General features: G+C 37.3%; 1 protein-coding gene across 4 annotated transcripts in view; it reads right to left on the bottom strand.

The window, feature by feature from the left end:
- Positions 1-24496, bottom strand: part of lrp1bb (low density lipoprotein receptor-related protein 1Bb) — a 280141-nt gene that overhangs the window by 163921 nt on the left and 91724 nt on the right. For all 4 annotated transcript variants that reach the window (XM_075480193.1, XM_075480195.1, XM_075480196.1 and 1 more), the window contains exon 3: positions 13558-13695. In XM_075480193.1, coding sequence (XP_075336308.1) covers positions 13558-13695 — 138 coding nt within the window. The remainder of the gene's footprint in view (positions 1-13557; positions 13696-24496) is intronic.

Here is a 24496-nt window from a genome sequence, read left to right as displayed (position 1 = left end):
GAACAGGCTTATCAGACCTTTAAGGTTGCCGTAGTTAAACGCTCTAATTTATTAAAATCTCCCTTTTATGTATAACGTTTTTGAAAAAAATAGTTGCCTCTCAACGTTGTGATCATTTACATAGAAATAACCCGTTTGAATTGTTTCAGACAGGATTCAGAGCGTATCACAACACTGGTGAAACATCTCCTGGCCTCTGATAGTGGACGTGTATCTGTCAAAAACTGAAGCCGTTGTCTTAGCGCTCATACTTTCATTCACTATTAATGACATACTTAATTACTGCCAATAATAAACTTAATTAGAAACATGTAGTAGTTAAGCAGAATGTTTCCTTAGAAATTGATTAACTCCAGATTAGAAAACTCACAGAAATTCAACCTGACTTTGTTCTCTCCATAGAATAAACCTTGACAAAAAATCTAAATAATATTATTTTACTCTCTGCTTTGGCCATTCTGGCTTGGTCTCCATCATCATCATTTATGTCTTCGCCTTGATAAACTCTTCAGCAATTCAGAGCTGCAGCCAACAACGACAACTGCATCAATGCCAAATTGACTGCTACTTATGAAAATCACACTTTCTAACCAGGATACTATGTGGAGTGACATTCAGAAGTCACTGATGCTGCATCCAAACTTCAGTTTGAATGTAAGCAATGAGTAAGAAACCCAAGCACATATATCTTAATTATTTGTGGTGAAACTGAGTCAAAATGCACTGGATATATATGGATGGACTATTACACAGCACTTCTGGTAAAATGGAACAATGAAACGTTATAGAACGAAATTCAGTACAACAGTTGTTTAAAAGGGCCACAGGGTGAAAATAGGGTGAGTTACCTTCACCTGGTAAAGCCACAGGCCAACACATTCGTCTGCCTGGGTGGCTACATACTGTCACTGGCAAATGCATTAGCATTTGAATGACCTGGTATAAATGCACTTCCTCTTCTAACTGCATTAAACTTTGAATACAGTGTGTATTAATGAAAAAAAATGAGACAGCCAGACAGCCTCTTATTGTGGTCCCCTTACAGGAATGTAAGAGAAAGTTACTTTCTGAAACTGTAGCCTCTCTGCTGTATGTGTATACAGCTAGCAGTAGCCAACTATGTATCTGCAGGCTATTTATACTTGAATTGTCACTCAGATTGGGAGACAGGCTGCAAAATATTGACACACTTTATAAATCTGTTGATTTTATTGCCATTTTAGTGTTTGCATTAATTTAATTAATGCATTTCAGTATGTTTACATTTATATGAAAAAAGATTAGGTATATGATATCATGTACATCAATGAAAATGATGAGTTTAAAATGTTGGCTTGTAATGATATTTTCAGATAGCAGGTAATATGTTTGTAAATTGTCAGCCCTTAACAGATGGGTCAAAATGAATGTTTCATTAATTCATGTTTACTTTTTCTCAAGATTGTGTACAGACCCTACGTGACCGATGCATTATTGTTATTCATCAGGAGGTATGGCAACTATCATGCTTCCCTGTTGTGTAGCAGGAATCAAATGACTACATGCCGGGCTGAGGATATTCAACGCTAATCCTTATATCAGCTCAAAGACACCCGATGATGAGCTCTCCCTCTTGGCAAACACAGTGCAGAGGGGATTGTGTAGCCTATCTGGAACTGAGCCTGCTTTTCACATATCTAGAGCTATGCAATGCCACCTCTGCATGCATTTGTCAATCATAAAGTGTATGTTGTAGCCATGCTACTGTAGCCTGAAAGTGCTGAATGTTGAAGAGTTGGGCTTTAAGTCCTTTGTGAGAGCTTGTTTCCTGTTATCGCTCTCCATTCACTGCATGTCCCTAAATCTATCTGTAAGAACTGGCCGAGGGGTGGAGGAAGTACACAGAGTTAGGAGTGATTTTCAACCAGTATATGGTTTATCTATTTAGAGTGTTTTTCTGGACCAAAACTAAGCCGGTTGAACTTTGAAAAACTCCCAAAAGAGCATACACAACATTTCATCAGCATCAGAATAAAACCAGAGCTGCGCCCTTCACTATGGAGCAACTAACTTGTAAATTCCTCCACGAAATCCTACTCAAAATTTCTCTAAGAGACACTTTTTAGTGTGAGGGACACATGAACTGAAAATCTGACATTTGTGTAGAGTAGAGAAGGCAATTCTAAATAAAGCCCTGATTTAAGACTTGTACTGTGCTCCCAGAAATCCCATGTCTGAGTGAAACCTTGTTCCCGTACAGATACATAATTAGTTCACATGGCGATTTGTGCATGGATTTGCATAGTTATTTATTTCAACCCAGAGTTATTTTAAATCAGTATTTAATAGAAAAATCAAGATACTGTGATACTTTGATATTAGCTCAACTGAAACAGGTGCAAATCAAATGTAAAATTAAAGAAAAAGATTTATACAGCTGAAATAAAACCAGAAATGAGTTTCAGGGCATTGTATGATGGTCATATCCATCTTGTTTAAGTCTGGAATCTTATATGTGTGGAATTACAGCCACATGCGTTGTGGGTTGTATGTTGGTGGTAGTGTCTGAGATGTAGCAAGTTGTAGCGATATTAGAAAATGTCTGAAGTACTTGTGTGTTGACTAATAATATTCTAATATCATTACGATATAACTTATAGCACAGGCTGCCCCAGTGACACTTTTCCTCTATTAAACTCTATATTATAGAATTACTGACATTAATGGATAAAGCATATTGAAACAAACTGTATTTGTGATGTGATTTTTACATTCGATCAACCATACAATGAGTAGCCAAATTCCAAGTGGCAAGAATAGTATATAAAACAGATGAACTTGATGTGCTTTGCCATCTAAAAAGTTAAAAGATGCATATTCTATGAGCTTTTTACAAAACATATAAAACAGTTCATCCTAAAATTATTGGATTTTTTGTTAAATGTTTCAGTCAGAAACACGGAGACATTTTCATTCATAACAGTATATGCAATAAAATTCGTATTATACTCAAACTTAATTTTCTATGATTAAATCAACAGAATGATTATAACAACTGCACATTTTTTTCTCTCCTACATTTTCACATGATATGATGTTAAAAGAGTTGAGATGGATGAAGCTCTGAGGTTTTTCTTTTTTTAATTTGAGCATTGAGAAGGCCCATTCCTTTAAATCAAATCAGTGGAATTTCTACCACAAAATCATTCAAACCGTCCGGTCCACTTTTCGAACAATGGGATAGCAACCATCTGATTTAAAGCACAGGTACAGAGTAATACCAGCCTGTTCAAAAAGGTCATTACAATTATCAAAGTAAAAATGAAAACAAAAAACAGTACCAAACATCTTTATCGGTTATAATAGCTGCAGTAAGGTAAGGTAAGGTAATTTTATTTATAGAGCACAATTCATACACAGGGCAATTCAAAGTGCTTTACAGCTACATAAAATCACAAGAAGGCAATAAAACCATTAAACAGGAATAAAAAAAATAAAAGAAAGAAATTAAAAAAGAAAGAAATTTAAAACCCATTAAAATAATCATTAAGTAATTAAAAAGTGAAGAGTGCAGATAAAATACTTTCAGGTGTCATATGCACAGCTAAATAGAACTGTTTTCAGCCTGGATTTAAACATTGTCAGAGTTGAGCCCTGTCTCACATCTTCTGGAAGACTGTTCCAGATTTTAGGGGCATAAAACTGAAACGCAGCCTCACCTTGTTTAGTCCTGACTCTGGGCACCAGCAGGAGACCCCTCCCTGAGGTTCTCAGAGCCCGAGTTGGTTCATATGGCTCTAACATGGCAGAGATGTACTTTGGCGCTTGACCGTGAAGAGACTTGTACACAAGCAGAGCTGTTTTAAAGTCTATTCTCTGAGCGACAGGAAGCCAGTGCAGAGACCTGAGCACTGGACTAATATGGTCGTATTTCCTGGTTCTAGTCAGGACTCGAGCAGCAGCGTTCTGGATGTACTGCAGCTGTCTTACTGCCCGTTTAGAGAGCCCAGTGAGCAGGCCGTTACAGTAGTCTAACCTGCTGGAGACAAACGCATGGATCAGTCTCTCTAAATCTGGTTTAGACACTATTCCTTTGATTCTGGCAATGTTTTTTAGATGGTAGCTTAATAGCTTTATCAGCCTCTACACGAAGCGGAGAGAATTCAAATTTCTGTCAACTTATTTTAAAAAACTGCAGAAGCACTGCATTTCTGGTGCTTTGGGAAATATATTCCCCTCCAGAGCATCACACAGACTAAGAAACATCCCTCTGTCTAGCAGATCACTTGAGCAGAAATTTCTCAGACCTTCCACATTCAGCCACACAGATGGCCCACTATGAATGAAAAAATGTTGCTCTCTTTCTTTGCCAATATTAACAAGGAGTCTCACAATTGGCAAAAAAAGACTAACCCAAGGCTAAATCCAATTGCCCCATCTGGCCTAATTATGGCTTTCCCTTAGGAATGGTCATGGTCTTTGTCTGTGAATTGCCCACCTATTCCCCATACTCTTTTCAGTGTTTCCCGCAGCGCATTATAGTTAAGGCGGCCGCCTTAGCAAACTCGCACTGCCGCCTTGCCAACGTTCCCAAAAAAAAAAAAAAAAAACATTTTTTTTTTTTTTAAACCGAAGTAATAATGCTTTGCCAGGCTCAGACATTAAAAGACAGCATTGATAACATTGAATTGCGACACCTACTGGCTGTTAATGCAAATAGTTAATAATGTAAATAAAAAAGTGTTACAGCTCTTAAACAGCTTCGTTATTGCTCTAACAGCCCCCATCCCATTCCAAGTACCCCCCGCCACCCGACGGAACGCTATCCGCGCAAAACCCCTGGTCCCAGCCGACGATCTCACCACCTTGACTAAGCAATTTCCTGCGGGAAACATTGCTTTTTGTATTCAAGGTCTACATTTGATGTGGGACCAAATTAAGATGCAATCCCAACATAAAAAGTTCACCCATGGCTGGCCAAAGGACCGTTAAATAATTTTTCAAGCAAAAATAGAAACTTTAACCGAATCCCACATTCGTATCCTCTGGGTGGCATAAGTGACAGGACTCTTTCCACAGCTAGAAAAATGGGTCATATATTCTCCCGGGTTCAAACATCCAAGGGTTGTGTGCAGGAAAGTATAATTTTATTATTAATAAATGCTCATATTAATTTATAGACAAGTTTTTTGAACGAAATGTGAGTACGTTTGCCTTGATGTGACAAGGAGCTGGTCGGAAGGTAAAGATACAAATTTCCAAAGAAAGTGAGGGATACACGCACATATACATGTAGTCTTGAAAAATGTTTTAAAAATCCATAGAATTCTGTAGCTCTAACTTAGGCTCAAATGTGACAGTAAATGTTGTTAATCCTTCAAAGCACACTTTGCCAAGAGATTTGAAAACTGGTGCACAGCCAGGCTACTGACATGCCCTTGAATATTGGAAGAAACACTGTGCATGTGGGTGTCAAAATGTTCCTGCAAACAATGAAATTTTAATTCTAACCACCCCTGAGGAAGAAAATCCGCTGTAATAGGATTTGATGACACCAGATTGTTTCCTCATATTAGATAGAGTAATGATATGAGTGACAATATCTTGCCAGGCTGTGGAAGAACAAAGTAAGATGCATGAAATATTGATTGCCAGTGTCTACTGCTGTTGATGTAGCATGTACTGGAGTCCAGCAGTCAATCATAAGCAGTGATACCACAAGCATTGGAACCGCTCAAACAACAAAACAGAATACAACACTGAATATGAAATGAGATTAATTTATTTTTGTAATTCTTTGATAAATTTCTTGGGAATGTAAGTCAAATCAACAGATCCATCTATCTGGAATAAAGAAATAGAAAACAGAACACCACAGAAAATTACAACCTCATATTCTCTGTTAAAGTGACTGCAGCGTGGCAGAGTACCAAAATATAAAACAATACACATTGCAGTGTAGCACAGGGGGGAGAAAAATGATCACTTTGACTACTTACTGCAAATGTTCCATCCATTAGAGGGGCAACAATTTAATAAATATGCTAATATGTTACATTCTAAAAGGCTGAATGACAGCACACTTTTCTCAACCGAGAAACAGTAAAAAATAAATAAATAAATAAAATTATATACAACTATCAAGAGCATCACTTATCACAAGCTCTTTCACCCAAGAGAAAAGTGTTTGCTTGTTTGAGTTGTCGTAATGAAAAGTTAATCAAGTGAGATAATTGAATGCTGTTCAGAAACAGAGGGTGGGAGGGAGGATGCATGTTTGACATTCCTTATTTTTCAAAGGGCTTCTTACAAAAAGGAAAAAAAATAGATCAAAATAGATTAAATTTTTTTTTTTTTTTTAAATGTATACATCAAAATGTTAGAGATATCCCAATTATTGTACATATTTGACCGAAGAGATGAAGTCAGGGCACTATTTTCTTTTAGTGTTCTGCTGTAATTCAGATCTCTGAGAAACTGAAAGTGTGTGTTATCCTGCAACGTGCAAACACATCGTCTTTGACTAGATGTGCTATGACAGTGAAATCACAGCTGCAGGAAAATTAGGAAAACCCTTATGCTGAAGAAACCAATCCATATATTTTGAGATCAAATACATTAGAGAGCCTGTCGACAGCAAGTGCTGGGAGGAACAGCCACACTTCATTAATGTAACACCCAGTGTGCTCAGAGGATTAGTTTTACTAACAATTTTCTGTTGGACTGAGGTTCACACATGTTCACACTGAAAGTCCAATCACATAAAATTACAACCAACTGTGTAACCAGTTTGTAAAATTGTTTGTCTGTCATTATTAACCCAAATCATTTAAATACATTTCTTGTAGGGTATTCTTCAAAAGGAAAACATGCAATAACCTAACCTTTTAAGGCTTCATGGGTCAGGATTGATCTAGGTTTAGCTGCAAGAGATTTAGGGGAAGACCATAAAACATGTAGCTAGATTTAAACATATCTAAAATCTAGATCTAATTTAAACGGGTCTAAATCTAATTATCTTTGATAATTGCTGCTTTACTATATTATGTGCATGCAACATCATTGGATTAAAGCAAAATGACCAAACAAGCAGAAAACTTAAAGAATTAATTTGGCGTAACAACACTGGACCCATCAGCCAGAATCACACCAAAGCAGCTGGTGATTAGATGCAGATTTTTGTAACTGGTTGCGTACATGCAGGGCATGCTGGGAACACTGTGTGAGCAGGTCTCTAAAGGCATCCCATCAAAATCACAATCAGTGCAAATGTTACAAAAACAGGAAATAGTGCTTGAAAGTGAAGCAGATAAGTTGAAACTGTGAAACTATGATTGTGTATGCACAATGTAACCTCTGTATGACTTCTTTTGGTTGTATTCCTCCAGTGTAGCGATGCCATTGTCTCAGTAGTGGTGCATTACTGATTAAGATGATAACTGCTTTGAATGAGGTGCACTTAGAATGCTGGTATGGACAATTACGATGTTGTGTTGATATAATTTGCATAAACAATGACCAATGTGGCAAACATATCAGCACTTTTACATGCTGGCTTTACAGCACTACTGTGAGGACTCGACACTGATGACTTTGTCCACTGCTTAAAAGCTTCTAAAGCCTTTCTTTGCAGTCTATGCTCTTTCAAGATTTGTGTTTGGTTTCGTTCTCTAAATTAGAATCCCACAGCACAGAGCGGCAGCTGGTTCAACAGAGGGTTAAAATCTTCATATTTTAACTATCGTATAGTCTCTAAAAGAGAATTGCATATCAAACATTTGGTAGTTGATACAGAACATTGATTCTCTGCTCCTAACATAGAGCACAAACAGAGAGCAAAAAGAAATCAAGGTCAAAACAACTACCCTACTCGGTTGAAAACCTCAGAGTCTGAGCCCTCAGAGGGATAAAATGGAATCGCAAGCGGCAGCAATAACTGTGGTGGGTGCAGTTGTTTTCCGAGCAGTTAAGCAGCTCATTTGTTGGCAGAGGGCGCGTCAGCACATGCATGGCAGTTTTAACTGAACATCGTATTACAGTAGGGTCTGGATATGTGTTCAGTATGTGGATCCAATGTATTGTGTGATTTTTATAGAGCGACTTATGCTTTCTGAACTACCGCAGCTTCACAGGCCTCACTCTTCTGAGACTGAAATATCATTAAAGCATGCATGATATCTATTGTGTGCCGCTTTTCATATTCAAATTGACCCGTTTTTTTGTGTGTGTGTATTTTTTCCCTGCGCCACACTTCACCGTCAACAAATGGGCTGATTCTGCAGTAAATGTCAAGTACTCATGAGCTATTACCAAATAAGGTTGTTAATGATTAATGTAATGGTGCGGGTCGAGCTTAGCCTGAGATAAATGCACCAGAGTACTTATTAATGTGTTGTCTAAATGTCACTAGAAGTGAAAGATGTTGTGAACTGCATGTCGTTCTCGACACCGTTTACATGTATACTGTAACTACTCACCCAATCATCTCTGATATGAATGACACATTCTCTCCGAACAGGTAAGGTGTCGAATCGAAGGGAATATTAGATGCTTTAAACATTATTAGGATGGGTTTCAATTTAGAGGATAATAAAGGAACTTACCACATTAAAACAGCAACTATAATTAGTGCTTGAGATGTTTAGCCAATGAAAAACTTTTTTTTTTTCCTATAACAAAATTCAAAATTGTAATTAGCTATATGATTTATTATCAGTTTAATATTCCATGTATGTGGAATGCACAGTATATACTTTTGATACATCGTTTTTCAAGCTAAGAAGGAAAATATGACATTGAGGCGGTCTTACTCTTGAGAAGTTGTACATCAAAGGCAAGACGAATAGATAAAACATCTATTTTTGTTTTTCCTGTTATAATCCATCCGTAACATGTTTTAACATGTACTGTTGGAGGCTGTTGTGCTACAAATTGCATGAAAATGCACTGTGAAGAAAACAGTCTCATACAGGCACAAGCTTGCAGCCGTACAGCCATGAAAACTGAGCCCAGGCTATGATTACTTTCCATCTCCTGTTTTTGACACGTTAAACCTAATGCTGATGATCTGTCTGGGCATTCACAAAAAAAATGTCTGTTTTCATTATCTGCAATGACAGAATAATCGTAATAAAGGGAATTTATGGGGAACTAACGCGAGAATACACGAAATGAATCAAATCTGACATATTTACTAGAGGAGGATACGAATGTGATGAAAAACCAAAATCTTCTAAAGATGAAGATAAAAAGTGATGTAAAGCAATTTAAATTCTTACTACTGTGAAAAATAAATAAAAAGTAAGAATTAGTAAGAACACTGTTTAATTGTTCAATTAAATTCCTGCACCATTTACACAGTAGTCAAGTCTGACTCGCTGGCGTTTAATTTGAGACAACAATGTGACAGCACAGATATGGCACGAGCCAATCAAAGATCTTTGATCATCGTGATACAGTTGCAAATAGGGATAAAAAAATGAAAAGCACAAACTCCACAGCTTGGTGCTTATAAAAGTTCATATGTCCTTTAATGGAAATTGGCACTTTAAAAAAAGACTAGAAAATAATTCATGTAATATCTTAAATGACAGTATTATGTTCTGGATTACAACTGATGTGACCACTTTAAGATGAAACTAATTCTGATGCAAAATTACACATTTTTAACTGACTATTTGTCTACATATGGACTCTTGATCAGGAGACCTTGGTATCTACTTTCATTCCCGGTGGTGCGATAGATTTCAACAGAAGTCCCTCAATGTTTTAGCCAGACCTTAGTAAAATGTTCTGTGATACATCACTATGTTTTCTGTGTTGCACAAAACAAAGAGTTTTACTTTCTAATCTGTGCTTATCATCATAAAATGTACATGTACCAAGCTTCATGTGACAAGCTGAAAGTGAGAATGTGTCAACACCGAGTGACCTATTTGAACTTTTTTTCTTTTTTTACTACAGTATTTTGAAATAAATATGTTTGTGCTCACTTTCTGGGACTGCCCTGAAGATATTATATGAAGCCTGAGTTGTATTTATTTAGAAGTGACATTTGTTTTCCTCAGTGCAAGCAGCAGAGACTTCAGAGCTCCCACAGCGCAGCCATGAGCATGCGATTAAGAATGAGTTTCCTGAAGGTGAACAAAAAGAGTTTGGTGATTTTCCATCTGGGCACCTTCATATCAAAGCCTCTTGGGATGCTCAGCATGTATATTCATAAGAGGTGGGCAGAAAAGGGAGGGAAAGAAACTTTTAAAAGAGCCAGCTGGTTGCCTAAAACTTCACTTTGGTGACCTCAATTCCTCATGTTCCAGTGAGTTTGGTGTGTCCATGTGAGATTAAGTATATGGTACAATGTTTGTTCCCGAGTGGACTTATCCAGATTGTGGGCCTAAAACAGTGTCAAACAAGCTATAATATATGATGGTCAACAGTAAATTGTGGGGGTAAAAAAATAAATAAATTTGATTAAAAAAATAAACACATGTGATATGAATATATGAATTATTTAAATTAATAATCAATAATTTATACAGGAGAAATGTATTAATTGAGAAAAAAACAGAGCTTTTTTTTCTGCTTAAGGCAAGGAACCTTTCAAATCAGCCGACTGCAGTGTTACATTTAAATGTGAATTGGTAGTATTCAAGTCACACATTGTAACGCAGTGCTGTATAGAAATGAAGTGTACATAGGTGCCATGCAAGCCATCAACAGATGAAGGATGTGACATGACATCAGAAAAGAAAAAAACATTTGTTTGTTTACAAGGTTAAGATGGTATTGAAACCAGACCACAGAAACCACTCAGGAGTGGACAGAGGAACATGTAAAAGCGCAAAAACATTAACCTGTAGTCCAAATTCCCAACGCTATTGCACATATGTGCGATAGCTAAAAGTAGAGGTCACACTCTGCAATCTAAAGGACCCAAAGGATCTGTTTCCAATGTTCAGGTGCAAGTCAATGCAGGACACCCTTCAGGGGTTCTTTGTCCCTTTCCTGACAGGTCAGTACTATTTTGGCAGCATGACTGAGACCTCCCGAACCCCGATTATTCAGTCTTAACTACTAGTCATAGATTTTATTTTGAATATGCCAGTCTGAATGGCTCTTGTCTTCATGCTTTATGTCTAGTAATGGATTACGAAACTCATCAATAGCATAAATAGAAATCCCTCATCATCAGTAACCTCATGTGGATTTTGTTCTATATAGGGATGCACAGATATATCAGCTATCTGATGATACACAATACTCAGCTTGGTGGCTGCAGTTGGCCTGTCAGCAAACAGGACAACATCGATGAATGGCGGTAAATCATATGTGATATGTCCTGGTTGTGTTGCATTTACTTTGTCCTGAAACTGACAAGTTCTATTTAAATTAAATTTTAAAAGGCAGTAAAAAAAAAAAAAAAGGTCGAGCCATGTACTTAATGAAAGGTAATCGAGTTGGTAGGGTTTTAAACATGCTAAAAATATATTTTAATAATGGTCTCTTTTACACAAATATTTTTTATATGAGAGAATTTGTGCACATTCAACAATGGTGTGATGAAGGGCTTAGATACTGTTCAGTTATTTCCTTTAACGCATATTTTAATGTTTCCCAGGAATCAAAGAGAAAAAACTAATAAAAATATTCTGTGACAGCTGTCAACCATCAGCAAAATAACAGTCTTAAACATCTGTATCGGTATAAGCCCAGAATTTTACAACCCATGCATCCCTAGTTCCACACTACAACCGTAATCCAGGAGCTGCTCAATCATGTTACTGAGAGCTGATCAAAAAAAAAAAAAAAAAAAGGATTCTTCATCCTGGTGCCCACGTTTATCCATTTCCAACAGTCAGCCATCATTATCAACATTAACAACAGAGAAACAAAATTCACAACAGTTCCTTATGCTTTCATGAGAAAAAAATCATTAGATTTGGAAAAACATGTTCCACATCTATGGGGGTAGGTGTGTGTACACCTTGATTTAACGATGTATAAACTTCATGAGGGTGCTATGAACAAGAAAAAATTCTCAGTTTAAATAGAGACATTTCAATGTTCTCTATGCAATTTCCGAGGCTTAAGGAACGGCCATTGCTCACAATGAAAGACAGCTGCAGTGAAGGTGAACAAAATTATCTGTAGCACTATGTGAAGGATAATTGGTAGTTGTGGGCTGAATTCTGACACTATGCACAACATTTTAAATGCAAAGCAGTGTAACAAAATCAAAATGCATCGAGGAACAGCCATGTATTTGATGGCTTTATCTTTCATTTACCCTGCATTTTAAATAAGAGAGTAAAAAACAACAACGGTTTTATGTGGAGGTCCTGTGACTTTGATCTGTAAAACCACTTTAAGCTGCTTGAGTACTGTACAAAGCGATGTAACACACAGAACCTCTTCTGTTAGGAATTCATAAAAAGCACAGAAGCATGAAGTTTGACAGAAAATAAAAACCCCCAAACATCTAAAAACTTTTATGTAATCAAGAGATGGATAAATAGTTTTTTTGATCAACAGCATTTAGAGAATAATGCAATTACAGTATTAGCATTTTCATTGCTTTAAGGAAAACATAGCTTTTGTGTGTTATATCTATTTTTCTGGTGTCTTTAAATGAAGCTTAATATTTTGTGTAACGTAAGTTTTATTCTTATTCTTATGAACTCCAGCTTACATTACAAGAATGCATATGAATGCACCTGTGTAGCTGCAGGTGTAATAATGTTTGTGTAAACCGTAGGACTCAATGCTCTCTTGAGAAATTATGTGTAAACACATACATTTATTCATCTTAAATTGTCTTACATACTTGAGTTTCCCAAAGTTTTAAAAGCAACAACCGTATACTTTAAAGTATGGGATTTTCCCATTTGACTTTTTCTTTCTTTACAGCAGTGAATCAGAGGCTGTCACTTCCTACCACCTCAGATTCACACAGAGACAAATCCCAGCATGACTTTTAACTGTCTTACAGGTCAGAGAAGGTTGTGATTTCTGCCTTCCGGGTGTTATTGTTGTGCCAAGACTGCAGCAATCACAAAGCAAACTCGCCTTATCACCAAAGTCAGGTGCCCATAGCAGGTTGGTATACTTGCTAGGAAAATGAGCAACAACAAAAACTTGTGTACAGGACAACACCTGGTGCTACTGTCCCGCTGTCTCCCTGTTCTGACAGCAAAGATGATGACAAGTCACCTTGGTAACGGGTTTAACCACAAAAGTTGAAAAGTGCCAACTGCCAACTTTCATTATCTGCAATCCTGCAGGTAAAATAAAGTGTAACAAAGGGCAGGTTAGACAGTTCTTATCTCTGTTGGGTTATTTTGTGAATATTAATTCAAAGCACATTAAAAAGAAATGGAAGTTAAATATTTTCCTTTGCTACATATTTCACCAATTCAATACTTGTTTAATGGGTAAAATAAATTATACAGTCTTAGAAATCCAAATAAGACGAGCATGATCTGATTAATTACCATGATAATGAGAATACGTCTCATCAATTTATGTATTCTAAACCCAAGGCAAAAAGAAACAGGATATGGAAGCATCATTAAGTCTTACCTCGACAGTGAACTCCTTCATCGTACCCGTCATCACAGTCTATGGCCCCATTGCAGAGCTTGTTGAAATGAATACATTTTTTTGTCCCGATACACTGTATGTGGTTAAGAGGACATCTGATGACCACCTCTTGAGCACCTAAAGCAGAAAAAGGAGAAAATTGAAAATCTCAACATGAATAAATCATGTCTAACGCAAAAACTAAATGAGCTTCAAGTATTTTCCTTTTATTCTACTCTTGGCATTCGGATAAAAACTCACAGCTGGGGACAAAAAGCCAAAAGAAATTCAGTGTCATTACTGTTTGTATTTTTTGCATGTAAACACATTTTTCCTTTTTGTGTTATTTCAAAGTGCTACTTCAGCCTCTTTTATAGGAGGAAGACCCAATGCATATGCAAATAATATTTATACTGTACAGAATTGTTCTTTACACACAACAGATGTTCGCCACGCTGCCATGTGCGTGAAATCCTATAACTATTCCCACTGTCAGCCACCCAAACAGCAGAGAGCAGCTGTTTAAGGATTCATGAGGCACATAGGTGACCCTCATTCATGTGGCAGCCCCAGTAGCACATAAAATACAGCTGACCAGTAATGCTAGCACTGTAAATGTGTCAAATTTACAGCTTAACTACAATGATATCAATTATCATTGTGCCACTGCAGGCACTTAATGGGAAGATTTATTATCCATGTGATGAGATTTGTAACAATCCCCGGAGTTGTCCTGCTCATAAGAACTTACATCCCAGCGCTCTTGGATCATCTCGACTGGACAATTATTAATTTGCAGCATCCATTTCTACTTAGGAAGGTAAGAGGATGCCACAATTAACGAGAGAAAGATGAAGAGGGCAGTCATCCTGTGGACATTTATAGGAACGATATGTTGACAAGGAGGTGTAGGTTTGTTCCGACAGTAACGACTCATCACTCTCCTCCCCAAGCATTCTGTTGCTTAAAGCGATGGCTGAGGGTTTCTCTAAAAGAGCATGTGTCTTGGCTTCAGCATTTCAAGCACTAAAGTTTTGCACCGTTTCCAAGCCAAATTCAGGTGTGTCTGCTAGAAATGACCTTGTCCCTGATAGCTCGTGTTTCACACATGAGTAAACTGACAGCCCAAACCGCTGGGCTCTGGAATATGTTTGAAACATCTCTCCATTACTCTTCTAGTGAGTTTCATGATGGACTTTGATATTTGTACTTCACAAAGACTCTGAGGCAAAAAAAAATATTTTTGGAAATTCTTTTCAAAATGATGGATACTAAAAATGGATGTTAAGAAATATGATCTTAGATTTTAAAACATGACTGGTCTTAAAATCTGTTGTTTTTTTTCCTGCCTACAAACACAGATAAATTCTCTTGAAAACAAACAAACAAACAAAAGATTGACACCTTACACTTTGGAATCATTGCTTTCATAGGGGAGGTACATTTTATTACATTAGTATACAGCCAAAATGCATCTGCATACAACTAAATTATAATGTGTTGCAAGTTACTTGTTAAATCTGTGTAAATTTGTAAAAAATAAACTGTTAAAGGTATGTAAATATGTTTCAAAATACACCAGACAGATATAAAAAAATTCTGTGACATTGTCACAGAACCTCCAACTCAGTGCCCCAGTGTCCACTTGGCAAATGTGGTATTTAACACACAGCTATAAGGGTCTGTGACAACATAACAGTGCTGTCAACCTCTCCCTTTAGTTACGCGCCACATGGGTTCTAATCTAATGTGATAAGGGGAGGAATGGTACATGAATATTCAGTGCGCTGATATGTTATGCAGGGGTACACAGATGGTCTCTTAACAGCTGAGGTGCTCAGAATTCCTCTGTAATGTCCCAAACTACTGTACTACACTGGGCAATTGCTCAAAGTCAGAGACAAAGGATCGTTCCTCTCTGTCCTTTGTTTCCCATTTCAAGGTGCCAATGACACTTAAATCTCATACTTTGCCAACTCCATGTGTACTGAGTTGCAAGCAGCAACATAAATTCAAAGAAAAGGGTTGATAAACAAAATTCTTCAAGCAATTATATCGTCCCAGAAGTCATTAGTCTCAGGCAATATTATGTTTTGTAAAGTAGCACAGTTGCCAGAAAAAAAAACATTGCCATTTTGCAATCATAGAAACCAAATATAAGGGCAACACTTTCTTTTTTTTTTTTTTTCAACATGTGGATCACATGCACAAATGAAAATGAAATGAAATTTTAGCTAAGCTCAGACAACAGCTTTATCGATCAACAAAAGCGGATACAAAGGTGTATGTAGGGTGGAGGATGGTACTAAAACAAAGCACTGTCATCTGTCAGAACTCAAGTTCAAGCCCCACAGGAAACCATTAACCTCAGATATCACTGTAAGTTCTGTTTCTGAGTTGCACAGTGCTTTTTCCTCCATCACATACAGCTTCCATGTGCAGGTTCAGTGTTTTGCCCATTCACCCTTCGACACGTGGCCTGGGAAAACCAGAGATCGAACCACTAACCTTGATTTGGCAACCGACCACTCTTTTTTTTTACAACCTCAGCCCACAAGTATTTCATATTGGATTAGACGTCATTCTAAAGCTTTTACACAGCACAAGAACCTCACAAGGAAATACAGTAGAAGTGGGGGACTGGAGTGTTGGAGTCATGACTGGAGTTCAAGACACTTTTGAATTACGTTCAGTTAATTACCTAATTGGTTCATATAATATCTTAGTTGATGAGGGGTAGAAACATTCTTTTTATGATGCCACCATCACCTTCACAGATGCTGTTTTGCTGCTTGCCTTGGTTAGATGTTAACAAATCACGTTACAATCATCAATTGGGTTTAGCCAATGACATTACCTGGTTAGGGTTAGGACAAAAATATACTCTTTTTCAAACATAACTACAACTGTCACCTTCATGGACGACATTTTCACAGTTCACATGTATGTGCACTCACAACCACGAGAGATCACATTTTCTCTCAAACGTAATCACAAGTTGTTTCAGCCTGTTTCTCATAAGGTCAAAGAGGAGTCTCATTACCTTTTAGGTAAAAAAAAAAAAAAAAAAAAAAAAAGTAGTTTAGGCTCTGCACTATCCCGAATCCTAACACACAGAACATTCTTCACCCTCAAAGACTTCAAACTGCACACGGTTTCATGATGAGCTCCAGAAGTTTTTTGGAGAAAAAATTCTGATAATTCCCATTAAATCTTGTAAATTTTCTGTGTCTAGGTGATCAGAGAGAAGAGGGAGGGATATATTAGCCTACACAGGTTGTTTCTTTACAGGCTGCTTCACTTACACTGGGTAAGCATGTGCAGAAACTGCAAATACACTAATGGATAGATACAAAAGATTAGAAAACACAAAACTGTAGTAGCTCCTTGTGTTATTACTTAAAAAGCATACATTATTCTATATATAAAGTGTGCTGTCCCACTAATGTTTGACAAAGGATCCATTTTGTTTAGTGGAAGCCAAATGATCCCTTGGTAAATGGATATATTCAGTGTTGTATGCTTATTCTGGCAGAGAAACATTTGAATACAGCATCGGTATTTGTTAATGTATTACATCACAATACCAAACTACAAATTAAAATAGAGCAGGGACATTTAGTCTTAATACTTCACATTCATTACAAGCACTGCTGCAAGCAGCCCCGTGTTCGTGTTGCAACGCATCTTTTTCATGGCAGACATTTTGACTCGTCACAGTACAAGTGGAATTAATAATATCAATGATGATCCATTTGACAGTGAGCCAATTTTCAAAACAGCACAACCACCCCCAAGTAGATTGCAGTTATCATTTATACACCTGCTACTTTCCTCCATGACAAGTCAAAACATCTGCTATAAAGGGGCTGTTTTGCTGACTATGAGATTCATAGTAAAAGTATGGTTCACAGTGAGAATTATGTGTGATGTACAGCAAGTCTGCAACAAGCGAGAAAGCTGAGTTGCCTTTAGCCTTTTGTCTTGTCTATAAATTCTCACATGATGTTAAGTTTTGAAAATAAATTCTTAAAGTCCATTTACAACAATGGACTGTTAGGAACATCTGAAGCTCTGAAGTCCGTCTTTCTTCACTTAGCGTGTAACAGTGTCTGCACGATCAGACCCTTTCAATGTTTTTGTTTGTTTGTTTTTTCATTCAAATTATTCTGATTGGCTGTTCAGTGTAGCTAAAGAATCAATGCTTCCACCCTTTTAGGGCAGGGTCTTCTTATCATTCGCCTCTGCCTCTTCCTACCTTCTTCCACAACCAACAGACCAAGCATTGCTAACGACTCCAAAAACAGAGTTCTCACGAATATAGCTACACATCAAGATGTTTAGTAAGCAATAATGGTGTGATAAGAAGCAAAAAATGATTTGTTAACATCTTTGTTCTAAATGAAGTCTCAAGTCACTCTTGCAGTTGTCAGAGGCTACTAGGTCAAACAGGTTTGAAGCACACATTTGAAGACTTGAGGATTTGCCCATGGTTCATTGGGAAATTGATGGTGTACCAACTCAGTTGTCCCGATCCCCACTTCGGTTAATGTAGATAAACTGAGCATGTGCTATGTATGGGAGAAACTGGCTGTCAAGTTTATCTGAGTCACAGCATCTTACTTCTGGCTGTTGTGGTTCACCATTACATGGTTGTAGAGTTGTTTACATTTTCAGGAAAATGTCTGTATAATATCTAAAAATACTCTTTGTTAGAAATGCACTTTTTAAGCTATACAAATATCACAAATAGTCAAGTTAGCCTATGAGGGTTACAGGATCAAATCTTATGGTGGATATTGGGCGATCTATGGTTAGAGTCGAACACTCATGTCATCACGCAAAAATGGCCACAATCACATGTACACTTTACATTTTGGGTAACTCATTGTCAGAAAATATTGAAATCCTGAAAATGTTAGTCTTTATTGAGGTCTTTCTTAGCAGAGAGAAACACATTTTGCTCTCTGTGCATTTAATTAAAAGTGTAAGTGAAATCACAAGTAAGCTTTTATTTTTTAAAATACCTTGATAATAAAATTGCTTCTATTTGCTTAATTCAAGGGTAATATGGAGGAAACTGTTAGGCCAAACTAATACTTCCATTTAATGTAATATGAAAGACTTCTAGAGGGAATTTCGGCAGCTATGTTCATCCTGATAATCATGTTAATCTGAGCCAATGCCAGTTTGTGTGGAATAATGAATTCCTAAAAGAAAGATAATCTATGAGAGAGAAGCTTCTTAGACCTATAAGTAGAAAGATTAATAATATCCCCAAGAAATAACAATTTCATTCTCTTGATTTATGGTTAAAGTTGATGATCAAAGTCATCTACTAATGTGTGACCTAAAGGAACACAAATGTTGGTTGCACAATAGATTTAAAATCGCTACTAATCTCTTTTGTGGTGAATCCTGCAATTAAAATGGAAGTAGTAACTGTGTGCACTACAGCGTTCAGCCGTGAGCTATATTTATTTATTTTTTCTTATGAGCACAAGGTGGGCAAATAATTTTGATGAATCTGAACCTAAGCAAAAATGTCAGAAAAGCAGATAAAGCAATAGGTTTCACTGCACAGTGCCTTGGTGCAGCTATTTTGCCTGTAGGGTATTTATGACTTTCTTTTTGATATGCTGCTTTATATATTGCATCAAATTTAACTGCACAGAAACATTTACAATTGGATGCAAGTTTTGAATGTAAAATTATCAAATGAACATGAGCAATGTCATATACAATGGAACATTTCAGACAGAAGTCACTGGTTTAAGGGTGTAACTGTGTGCCACCTCTACTGCAGAGATTCGGGGAAACAGCAACACATGCAAAACGACAGAAAGACAAGCAGAGTGGCCCTCCAACAGGTTTTCAATTAATGAGTTTCACAATAAACATTTCAAACACTTGTACTCACTAAAAGTATTTTAGTAAATATTTAAGGATTCTGTTCCTTTACTTTAACCCCCACAAGCTACCTCAAGTGGTTGCTGTCACTTGATAATAAGTAAACCATTTGTAGCGTGTTCTGCAACAGCTGTGTAATGATGTAACACTGGGTATGCATTTCTCAGATAAGTGAGGGACTTTGGCAAAAAGTCAGTATTTGATGGGAATGATAAATGGTTATTACCATTTCATCACGAAGGCACACTTTGTGAGGTTTTGAAAGATTGTAAATTTATGCAGAGCCATAATCTTTGCTTTGCCCAAAGCGAATGGTTTCAGTACAGACTAAATTAAATAAAAATTAGAAAAAAAAAAAAAATTAATTAATCCACTATGGTGTCAGGCAAGAGTCAAATAGTGTCCCTCTATCATGTCCTAATGTTTATGCTGGTTGAGAAGGCACACGCTGTAGTTTCCAGAAAAGGTGAAATGAGAACACATTGCACTCATGACTGGGTTGGACGGATCATTATGCCTGGAAAGAACTAAGAGGAACTAAAAACAAAATGATACATCATACCAGTTTCAAACAAAGGATCTGTGTATGATCTGTATTTAATTCAAATTGGAGCCGTCACTTTCCTCCACATTAATTATCAGGAACAGTCTGAAAAGTAAATTCATGTAATTTCACATTACATTCAATTGTATTGCATTCAACTGAAAGATTAGACTTTCCATTACTATACTGTAAATCTGTCCATGTGCAAGACGCCTCACTTTTCTCTCATGTGTGCATGCTTTCTGTCATTATCACTCTGCCATGTCTTATTTAGCTTTCTCATTCAACCAAATTGTTTTCAAACAGTTAACTGAATAAGATTTAAGTGTCGATATCACTTTGTATTTCAAATTTGGTTTTAGCAAAAGTAGGTCACCAAAACCAGAAAATGTTTGACCTATGACAAACCCTGCCTGAGAAGTGGGTCACAAAAGAAGGTTACCTGACACCAGCTGACCCACACAAATGGTCCACTGACAGGTCTGAGTCCAACATCCTTGTTCTGTCGGACGATTAAATCACAAGCCAGTCAACCCGTCTCAAATGTAGAAGTTTATCCAATTAGCCCCATTCATGAGATTTATGTCAGTTTAAAAAAAGACAAGAATTGTGTTCATACCGTTGTATAAATAACAAGCAGCTACTTGTGGCTCATTCACAGAGAAACTGCCAGAATGGTGCAGTGTTGTTAAAATCAATATCATTGCTGATAGTCTGTGTGGAGTCTCACTGGTGTGGAGGAAGAGACGAAACCTAAAAGGCAGACACTTTTCAGATGCTCAGTTGCTCATTGGCTTGCACGTGTGGGTTTTTGTGTTATGTCATGACTTAAGTCATCCATAAAGTTTCAAAATGTTTGGATAATAGGAGTTCTTTGTTTTGGGATGCTATGACTTGGCTGGTATAAGTGGCAGGTTAGAATGATACATTTATAACTGTTATGTTACAGTGGTGCTAATGAGCCAATCTTCCAAAATCTCAGCTTGATTAAACTACTTAAGTTGTTTGTACCCAAATCTATATTATACTCAAAGGCACACCATCCATGAGATATGTGATGCCACTACTTGTTACAAATAAAGTGAATCATCCAAAGTAAGTCGCAGCAACTTTCAACAGTTCCCTGGCAACAAACTGAACGACTCGGATGCAGGCTGATAAAAACACAATGGGGTAAACAAGAGCAGAGTTTACTGCCATCACAGCCACATCTCACGAAATGTAAACTACTGCTTTCTCCAGCAGCTTCAACATTTAAAAAGTGCAGCATTCACAACAGCAAGGGCTCTTTAAAAGAATTATTCTCGCCTGACCTTTAAATACTTGCCATTTGAAATGCCGTACTCAGCTAAAATATTTCTTTTCTGTTTATTCATTTTTATTTTGCTGTATTTGTCCCAAAGTGCACAACTCCTACACAGATGGAACGTATGCTACAGTATACTGCAAAACAATAGCATTAGGTCTCTATACATTCAAATAAATAGCCAAAGGCCAATTTATAACTCTTTGTCAAAAGTGCATTACAACAACTCCAGACAGGTCAAATAGTAGGAAGTAGGCACACAAATAGCAGCATCACAACACTCACAATGAGGCTGTGAGGTTCACGTGGCCCTAATTCTGAACATAGCCTGGATGTAGCTGAAGGGCAACAAAACAGCTCAATGTGTTACAAAAGTGGCAGCTTTGGAGTTGCTGGAACTCCATCTGTTCTTGAATGCTAGCCACCCTCCTCCATCTCATGCACATATTTTTCCACGTCCCAAACCCCTGAGACCAAATTAAGACAAATTTAATGTGAAGCCTTCCATCAACATCACAAAATATAGTGGCAGGATGAGACAACATAGTATTGCTATCATCAATAGATATCATCATGGTATTAGTGCATCAGACTTAAATGTATTCCTCAATGAAAAGAGTAACTATCACTGCTTCACATGCTAAAGAAGAAAAAAAAAAGTTAGGATCACACAGAAGCACATCAGGAATGAGAGTACTAGCAAAGGCAACATAAGAAAATTAAATCTACAGTTGGCTGGGAAATAATTGGACATAACACTTTTTAGAATGATTTTAGTTGCTAACAGCAACATATTGAGGTTAAAGATATATTGAATGTGGGTGTACTGAAGGCACTTACAATATCCATGTAAAGCACATAGAGGCAGTGTGATGGACCAGATGTGCATGGCTTTCATTACCACTGTATCAGCAATGGGGCTAACTGAATGGCACTTCACTGTGCAGGATAGACAGTCGCTCCAAACAAGGTGCAAAAGCAACCCACAAGAAGTAAAGTATCGGAATATTCTGAAGTGATCCAGTCTGTCACTTAATCTCGATTTGGCTAAGCTGCTTTCAACTGAAGTAAAACCTCCTTAAAGTAAAATAAATAAATAAAAACATGATGAAGTGCTGAAGCCAGGAAGCCATGCTTTTTCCTTTAACTTTTTAAAAAAAAATTTAATTATCTTTCCATCATGAGTTAACTATCTTATTATGTCAAGATAATCAAGCTTGTTTTGTAGTGATGACAAGTTAATTAAGTCATTATCTTGAGATAACATGGATTGTTTTGTCGTGATAATGGATTCATTCATGCTGTTCTCTCGAGATAACAAGTCTCACTTTCGAGATAACGGGGCAATATATTTTGATATATGAAACAGTGGGATGGCCTGCAGGGCAGCTACAAGCTGAATAGTAGTGAAATTGGTTAAACACTTATCTTATGTCCACAGATGCCACAAGTCTATATTCAAGAGCAGACATTTACAAAATTCAGTACAGCAAGCAGAATTACACATGCATGCTGTGACATAAAGTTATAGATCCTCCCCAACTGTCATGACAACATAATGAATGATGTGACCATAAGAGTTAATACAGGAACCACTCATTTTCAAACTCACTATAATAATATTGTGATCTTGAGGAACCAAAGCTTGTTTTTTTTCAGGATATCTGCTTTTATGTCATGATCTTCAGAAAACAAAAGGCGGATTTCCCAATAAAACGAGACAAATGGTTATCTCGCAAACACAATTTTTGTAATTTCAACATAACAGAATAATCAGCTCGTGTATTCGAGATAATGGCATCAAAATAAATAATTGCAGGCAAGGCTGACCTTGACTTTCGTATCAAAGTATTAAAATTCACAATTTATTTTTAGTTATTGTAATTTGCTTATTACATTTGAGTCTGTGAAAAACGAGGTTGGACAACTGTGACCCAGCTGATAAAGTAGTCTTCTTTCACCCAAAAGGTTAGCTGATCGATCCAAGTGTCAAAGCGTCCTTGGGCAAGACAGAGAACCCCACATTAACCCAGATATGCTCAGTATTATATGATTGTTGAAGTAAAGCACAGCCTACTGTAAACTGAGTGCATGTAGATACATAAATGAGTGTCTGTGTGAATGGCTGAATGAGAAACGCTATGCTTTGTTGGACCTAGACAAGATTAAAAAGACTATATAAGTGCATACTGTTACAGATGGGTTAGGTCTCTTTCCTTTCTAGTTTTGTTTTGTTTGGAGCTGGTGGTGGACACGTGAGGTGCAGCTGTCACCATGGCAACTGTGACGTCACCTCCGGTCCGTGGGTTGGCGCAAGGTTTGATTACCTTATTTAGTTCACCTGGGAGACGGTGAATGGAGGATTGACACTCACTCGGAGAGACTGAACACCCGCTCCAGCTACCATAGACTCTCTCTTTTCCCCCACTTGAATTTGTGACTCGGTCACCACGCGTAAGCTGGTCCGCTCAGGAGAGCGGGGTGCGGGCTATCCGGACCGGGTTTGACGACGCCATCGACATCTGACCGGTGAGCTAAGCTGCACCTCTCCCTCACCTCTGTCCACCTGCCAGCTCTTTGTTTTCGTTTATTTTCATATCTTTAAGTTATGGAGTAACAGCTACAGGGTTTGTACCTGTGTCTGTTATCTCGCGTAACAATACAATTTACCATTTACATATTAAAACTCTTAACCCTTTAAGGTTTAACCGGTGGGGAAATACCTTCCATAAAAAAGGATGGCGGCGTCCACTGAGAAGTACCACCACAAAGAGGGTCCAACGAATCCAAATGTTTGCTGAGCTCCGTCTTGAATCAGCATTGTACGTTCATCATTACATTTTGCACCAAATTCACCAAAAATCACCGAGTATATAAAGAGGTGGACCTAAACCACTTAACAGTAAGGGATGTTTTACAATTCCAACTGTTCTTAAAAACACTCTCCAAAAAAAATAGTTTTTTCACATACTATTCAAAAAAGATTATCATTTAAACCATCAAAAACAACTAATACTAAAAGCAAAGATGACTGCTTCTTTCACATATCCACCCCCTCTCCTAGGGCAACTTGGTTTGTGCCAGGCCAACTGATTAAACACACCAGGATCTTGTCAGCAACACCATGGCAATGCTGACCTCAACATCACCTCAGATAGAGAAAGTCATTAGAAACACAG

Source organism: Odontesthes bonariensis, chromosome 12 (assembly GCF_027942865.1).
Source record: "Odontesthes bonariensis isolate fOdoBon6 chromosome 12, fOdoBon6.hap1, whole genome shotgun sequence".
NCBI lineage: Eukaryota > Metazoa > Chordata > Actinopteri > Atheriniformes > Atherinopsidae > Odontesthes > Odontesthes bonariensis.
Note: the sequence above shows the minus strand (reverse complement) of the source record. Positions and strands in the feature narration are given on the sequence as shown.